We start from the raw sequence: 7,715 nt of genomic DNA, 5'->3' as shown, positions 1-7,715 counted from the left end.
GGAGTGATGACATTTTAGAGCTTGTTGTCTGTGCCTAATAATGAATAATATAATATTTCACTAATTTCTCTAACTCCAAACTTTTAAAGAACGAGAGAGAGAGCGAGAGAGAGAGAGAGAGTCAGTGAGTGAAGACGTCCAAAACCAGCACAAATGTTAAAGTAATGTAAAAGGAAAATAGATCAATACCTGCATGTATAACAATTGTTGTTTGTAGATGCAGTGTTTTTGGTGAAGACCATCACAGTCCCATACACATGTGAAAAGAAGTGCACTCTAACATACTTTTAACAAGAGGACTTAATACAGAAATTATATACTTTACAAGAATATACTTAAGTGTAAACTTAATGTAATGTTTTCAGACACTTAAATGCATGTTATTTGCAATTAGATGAAAATGTATTGTAGTTTAAATTTATATTAAATGCAGTTAGCTAAACTTTAATTAAGAGTGTTTTTTTGACACAAGCAAGACTTAAGCGCATCTTTATGTGTAATTTCATAATAACTTCTATTGTCTTTGAAATATGGTTAAAGTGTTACTGCTGAATGAACTGACAAGCATTTATGGTAAACTAAAATATACTTTAATGACATGTCCTTTGCAACTTGTATTTAAATGTATTTGTAATTACACATTTGTAATGATTTTGCAATTTAATACATTTAAAATATATTCACTTTAGATGTAATATCAAATAACACACTACAGTTTAAATTATAACAAGTACTTGACATGTGCTTTAGTATGTTAGTCAACACATCATAATAAGATTATTACAACATAATGATTTACAATGTACAACTTTGACATTATTACAAAGTGCACTTTTTGAAAGTCTACTTAAGTGTGTTAAGAAACAGTCATGAAAGTGTCTCTCTTGAAGTCACTTAAGTTGCCTTTTGTTTCATTCATTTGATATTATCCACAATAATTATTATTTTTTTTTTAACAAGCTTTTAAGGTTTAAAGTACTCTACAAGTGCACATTCACTACAATTAAGCACACACTTGTTCTTCTTAAGGGACCCTTTGTGGCAACCCTGAAACTGCAGCATGTGCTTGAGTGCATTCTGGAAGGCAGCTGTGTGTGAAATCAAGCTTGTGCAGCTAAAAACATTTGCGTTCACACTCGGAGATTATGATCTGGGGTTGGGAGACACTTTTGGGTGTCCAGGAGCACAGCAGTGAGTCACTCTGTGTGTCTCTCCGCTATAACAGCAGCCAAACATTTGCTGGTGTCTATTCCAGTGTCCTGATAAATGCATGATGGTGTCACGACTATAACAGGTGCTTCAGGCAAGAGCTCAGCCAGTGAGCAGTACTGTCAAGCTCTCTCTCGCTCGCTCTCACGCTGTGCTGTTCTGCCTCATTAGCTGGCCTCTGTAAACACCATTTATTGCATCACGTTTATCTGATGTCCTGTGTGCTTGGCTTCAGACTCTTTGGGTTTATGAGAGGCCAAGGTTAGAAACCCTCCAAACTCAGCACACACATACTCACACGCACTGCATTAGATACAAAATATTAAACCAACTGCAAATGTGTCTGAAGCAGGTGCTTTGGTGATTTTAGTGGCTGTATGAAGTCGGCTCTGCTCAAGTTTACACAGGTGTAGAGAATCACATTGATCACCAACATCGGCCACTAACCTCAAACAACCACAATACTGTCTTCGTTGACAGCATTCGTTCAAAACGTTGACTAAGTACTTGAGAAAGTAAACCTAACACACTGAAAAAAAAAACATATTTATCAAATGTTTTGATTGTAGAGTGTTTTTTGTCTTTCTTCCCAATAAATGACACTTCCCTTACAAAAGCAGAGGTTTATTCAAGTGTACTATTAGTATACATTAAAAACTAAATATACTAAGTATACTTTGCTTATACAGAAAAGTCTAAGTATGTTTGTCCTGTACTTGTATTTAAGAAACATGCAAAAATATAAATAGTATATTATGAGTACTGTATAAATATACTTGCAGTATTAAAACTACTTTAGATAGGGAACACATATTCACTATTAACTAAGAGTTATCCCTCAATAAACTCCTAATGTGCTGCTTATTAATAGTTAGTAAGGTAGTTATTAAGTTTAGGTATGGGGTTTAAGTATTAAGGGATCTACAACATGGTCATGCAGAATAAGGCATTAATATGTGCTTTATAAGTACAGCCATAAACAGTCAATATGCTAGTAATATGCATGCTCATTAATAATGAGAATTGGACCTTAAAATATCAATCTAGTCACCAATCTAGTATATTTTACTTTCATAAATGAAGTGGGCTGGAAGTATATAACTAGTAACTAACAGATCTATATGTTTACTTATAGTATAGTTGAAATACTAAAGAAAAACGGTCAACTCAGTATACTTTTATAGACTAAAAAGTGCAACAATTTAGTCCCAAGAAGTATTGAAATGTCACATGCAAGTCCACTTCTAGTACAATGATTTTAGCATACTTACATGAAGTGTACTAGGAAATAACTTTACTTAAGTTTACTTAATAAAATTAACTTGAAGTGTGCTTCTTTCTTTTTTTTTGTTAGGTTCATTTTATAATTTAGTTTCTAATGAATCACATTCACTCATTTAAGCGTGGTTTAAGTGTCCAAAAAAGAACGTTATGGTCACATTATCATTAGGAGAATATCGTGATATAAATGTTTGCTTTATCTATATCTACTCACATGTTGACACTGCTGTTACATACTGCAAGTAGTTAGTTGCGTGTCATCTGCTTAACACAGACAGCATGTGCAGACACACTTATCGAGTATTTTAGGGTGCTCAGTGCCAGAAAGGAGCATGGAGAAGCCATTACATCATGGAAATAGGTTCCCATTTAGAGCCTGACATCACTGCGGTCGGGGTAAAAGGTTAATATCGGACGTGTGCGATCAGCTTCCTCCACACACAGCATCTATTCTTCTGTGTTGTATTGAAATAAAGTTGTTCATTTGTAACGTTTGAATGCAGCACTAGCATAAAACTGGTAGATGTATAGCGCCATAATAGAATATAATGTCCATCTTCAGTCATATTTATGTGGCAACAACTAAAGTCTGATTGGCCAGACGAGTGCCAACTGCACCGTATGCATTACAGCTCAAATCACAGATGGTGAAAGCTGAACCCTGGTGAAATCATAGCTGTGTGAACGTTTAATCCAGCTCATGATTAATAAGTTCACACAAACAGGTTTATGGCAACAAGACCACATATTCCCTATGATATATTATAAAGTTCCTTTAATTACTGCAAACGTCCAGCCAAGGCATTGCCAAATAAAGCAGATCAAATGTCTGATTCCACCGTATTAATATGGGATGTGTTTTAAAGAGGATGTCTGTGTGAAACGTCTCCGATGCTGTTTTTAAGATGAAAGCAGATCCAGTCACTACAGCGATGGATGGCATTAGTCAGAGCTGTTGTGCTCTGCTATGAGAAATAACCTGTAGGATGTTTGAATGTGCTGACGGGGGATTTCAGGTTGTTTGGGGACGTTAGGGTGAATTGTGGCCTTTATGAGCTGATATTTTGAATGGTGGGTTTTGCTGAAAGTCAACAAACCATCTGCTCTTGATGATCAAGGTGTCTCAGTGTTGTTAACCCTCCCCTAACCAGAGCTGAGGCTTGTGGGAAACTATGCTGTAACTACATTCAGAATAGAATACTACCATACTATTATATTTTTGTTTCATTATGTTCAGAATACTGTATCCCATAATGCAATGCACTCAACTCCATCCTTCATTTCCTATGTGATGAATTAACCATTTTTGACCAGTGTTATTATAAACTTAAAAAAAAAAAAATGTTAATGAAATAAAGATAAAATAAAATATAAATGTTCAACTTTAATGAAAATTACAAAAAAAAAAACTTTAATGAAAATTATAAATGTCGTGTTGGCAACTAACTGAAATAAGTTGAATTACTAAAATTACAGAAACAAAAACGGAAAAAAAAATTAAACCTATATCGAGAGATAAAAAACGAATATGTCAAATGAGATGACAAAAGCACACAAATTACTAAAACCTAAGCAAAAAAAATAAAACAAAATTTGAAAACTATAAAAATAAAAGCCTATACCGAACATGAATAAATAATAGTATAAAAATAATACTAAACTCACAATGCACTTGAATTATGTAAATAACTGAGAATACTTTAGACATTTTTATACAAAATTAAATTAGAATGAATTTTCAGAGATGATGCTAAAGTACCTTTTGAACTCTTTAACCTTTTAACTCTTGAAATATTTCTATATTTCAGTTGCAATTTAAAATATAAAATTTAAATCTAAGTAACTGTATCAAATATGATCATCACAGAAATGATCAAATCCACTATTTTAATTATATTAACTGTCTAAAATGATTTACTGTGCATCTTTAAAAACTGTGAAACATGTATGAAGGGGGCATAAAGAATCACTTTGTATTGCAGAGCAATTATGACCCAGAATGCTGTTAAAATGCTTGTCATAATGTTTAAAATCAGTCATCTTTATGCAGTTTATAGTATACTGAGCATGATGTAATATGCAGCAGGACACTAGTATGTCATTGCCTTTGCAAAAGAAATGCTGTGGGAAAGCTCGGGTTGCACTCTAGCCATGAGATAAATATTAGTGATTCTTTAAACACAAATAACTCCCTCCGGATGTCGTGCACTTATGTGTGCGTGTGTGTTTCTGTACACCACAGCTGGCGTGTGGAGGGCTGGGGCGTGTGCAGCCGCAGCTGCGGATCCGGAGAGCAGATCAGACAGGTGCGCTGTGTCCAGAAAACAGGCCCGGAGCAGGTGGACACTGTGACCGATGAGAGGTGTGCACAACCACCGCCGTCTCACAGACAGACCTGCAACACACACAGCTGCCCGCCGGTCTGGAGCGCTGGACCCTGGTCGCAGGTTCGTGCTCAATCACACAACTCTGGCAATCAACAATGCATCATATGTCTACATACAGTAGTGTAGGCTATGTAAAGTGACAGAAATGCTCTACATAACAATATTTTGCTAAGCTAACAGCTTGATACTTTAATCATATTTAATCGATAAAAATTAACCCATAAAATCGGAAAAATCGCCCAGCCCTAGTTGTTAGACATCTTGAGCAGCCTAAAAATGTCATTTTTAAAACTTTTTGTCATCCTAACAACAAACAGAGTGCTGCGTAATGGAGTGCAGCAGAAATATTGCTATGAATGTATCTATGGTGGTCATGACCCTTCCTCATAAGGGTCAACATGTTCACAAAATAAGCTAATTGTGGCTGACTGTGAATAGTGCATTTTGAAAATTGCATCCGTAGCTGAACACTTTTGTTTCGTGTGATGCTGCATCCTCTTACCAGAAGAATGTAAGCAAATGATGACTGAGTGCACCTTTAATTCTACTGTTAAAACTTCACTGAGTAACACTGTCTTACATTACGATTGGATTTTTTCCCCCAGTGTTCTCGTAAATGTGGGAAGGGAGTGATGAAGAGAGCGGTGGCGTGTGTGAGCAGTGGTTCTTACTCCCGCGTGCTGCCGGATGCCTCCTGTGCCGCTCTGCCCAAACCCAGCAGCCAAGAGACCTGCGTGATCAAACGCTGCCACAAACAGCGCAAGGCCCAGTGGTTCGTCTCCACCTGGCAACCGGTAAAACCCTCCGCAGAAAACTAGCATTGCATTGAGGTACAGGGGGGTGGGGTGGTGTGTTGTGAAAGCAAATATTTGGAGTTGCGACCCCACGCTGCCACAAAGGGTTTGCCCTTTTAATTAGAGCACTTCTAGTCACTTTAAATAAAAGCATCTGCTTAAGGACAGATTTCTCCTATTGCAGGCCTTTTATATTTTACAGTTACAGTATGTGTTACATTTTTAAACAACTGGTGCCTTGTTGTTCCTTCATAACATACAATACAATACAATACAAATGTTATTTCTATAGCACATTTAAAACAACTGCCATTGACCAAAGTGCTTTCCAGCATCATTACATGCAGTCTCACAAACAAAAATGAAAAATGAAATCCTGATCACTCTAATCAATTTTAAAAGCTATACGAAAAAGATACAATTTCAATCTAGACTTAAAAGCATCCACAGATGGGGAAGATTTAATATGCATTGGAAGGAGTTTCTCATAGGATCTCATATTTATTGTATGTTGATAAGGAATCAAAAGGTCAACAATATATTCTGGGGCAATGACACGCAGCGCTTTAAAAAGCATCAACAGAACCTTAAACTCAATTCTAAATTTTACAGGCAACCAGTGTAAAGAAACCAGAACTGGGGTAATTCTCTCCCTCCTCTTTGTGCGAGTCAAAAGTCTAAGCAGTGTAGCATTTTGTACTAATTGAAGATGAGATAATTGACCCTGTGAAATACCTATATATAAAGAATTACAGTAATCAATGCATGATGATGCAAACGCATGAATAACAGTCTCCAGGTCCTGAGAAGAGAGAACTGATTTCATTTTAGAAATAATTCTGAGTTGATCAAATGCAGCCTTCACAACACTAGTAACCTGTTTATCTAAAACTAAAGCCGAATCCATTATAACACCCAAATTCTTGACATGATCTGAAACACTTAAAATCATAGAGGCCAACCTACTTATACAGTAATTTCCTTGGAAGCAGAAGAGGGTCCAAAGACAACACACTCAGTCGTATTAGTATTAAGATGAAGAAAATTGCTTGTCAACCAGACTCTAATCTCACCTAAACACTGAACAAGTCCATCAAAGGATTGAGAGAATATTATATTTATGAAAAATTGAGCCCAAGGGGCCCATATATAATGAAAATAAAATAGGCCCAAGTATAGACCCCTGTGGCACATCACTATGTAATTTAGCTGATGTAGAACACAAATCTCCAAGGCAAACCAAGAATGATCTATCTTTTAAATGCAGTACCCCTAATACCAAAATCTTCCAAACGCTGCAATAAAATACCATGATCAATGGTATCAAATGCAGCTGTGAGATCACTACCTTTCCAAAATCAACTTGCATTACTGGAAATCAAACACATTTGATATTGGCTGTGATATTCTCTCTTTCTCTTTGCAGTGTTCAGTGTCGTGTGGTAAGGGGCTTCAGCTGCGTGTCGTGAAGTGCGCAGAGAAGGATGCCGCAGGAAAATATAGAGAACTGTCTCCCAAAAAGTGTCAGCATGTGCCCAAACCCTCTATGGAGCTCCAGAGAACCTGCGTCCTGTCAGACTGTCCCATGGCCTCCCCTCACAGCAGACCAGACTGGTACTCATCACCGTGGTCTCAGGCAGGTCTCCCTCGTCCCACACCCGTCTGACATCATGAGCTCAGCAGAAAGTACAGGGAGCTTGATGTTGTGTTTTGTGTTGTCTGCAGTGTACGGTGTCGTGCGGAGGGGGCATTCAGGTGCGCTCCGTGCAGTGTCTCGTTCATGGACGTCCCTCCTCCAGCTGTGTCCCGCAGATGAAGCCTGTGATGTCCCAGGCCTGTAACACTGCATTCTGCCCTCAGCCAGAGAAGAAAGGTCTGTTGTGAGCTGGGATGTTATTCCATCACATAATTTTAGTTATGTAACCAATACACTTTTGAGAAATGTTTTTTAGTATTGAGATATTATTATAGATGTTTGTTTATATACTGTATATATATATATATATATATATATATTTTTTTTTTTTTTTTTTTTTTATGTTTT

General features: G+C 36.9%; 1 protein-coding gene across 1 annotated transcript in view; it reads left to right on the top strand.

Annotated features, from left to right (window-relative positions):
* The window catches only part of LOC107689003 (A disintegrin and metalloproteinase with thrombospondin motifs 16-like), a 66,626-nt gene that overhangs the window by 55,425 nt on the left and 3,486 nt on the right, over window positions 1-7,715 (top strand). The window contains exons 19-22 of the mRNA XM_016486874.1: window positions 4,733-4,937; window positions 5,483-5,671; window positions 7,098-7,307; window positions 7,397-7,544. Coding sequence (XP_016342360.1) covers window positions 4,733-4,937; window positions 5,483-5,671; window positions 7,098-7,307; window positions 7,397-7,544 — 752 coding nt within the window. The remainder of the gene's footprint in view (window positions 1-4,732; window positions 4,938-5,482; window positions 5,672-7,097; window positions 7,308-7,396; window positions 7,545-7,715) is intronic.

This window comes from Sinocyclocheilus anshuiensis, unplaced genomic scaffold (genome assembly GCF_001515605.1).
Source record: "Sinocyclocheilus anshuiensis isolate Anshui unplaced genomic scaffold, SAMN03320099.WGS_v1.1 scaffold181, whole genome shotgun sequence".
NCBI lineage: Eukaryota > Metazoa > Chordata > Actinopteri > Cypriniformes > Cyprinidae > Sinocyclocheilus > Sinocyclocheilus anshuiensis.
The sequence above is the reverse complement of the archived record's forward strand: the minus strand, read 5'-3'. Positions and strand labels throughout refer to the sequence as shown.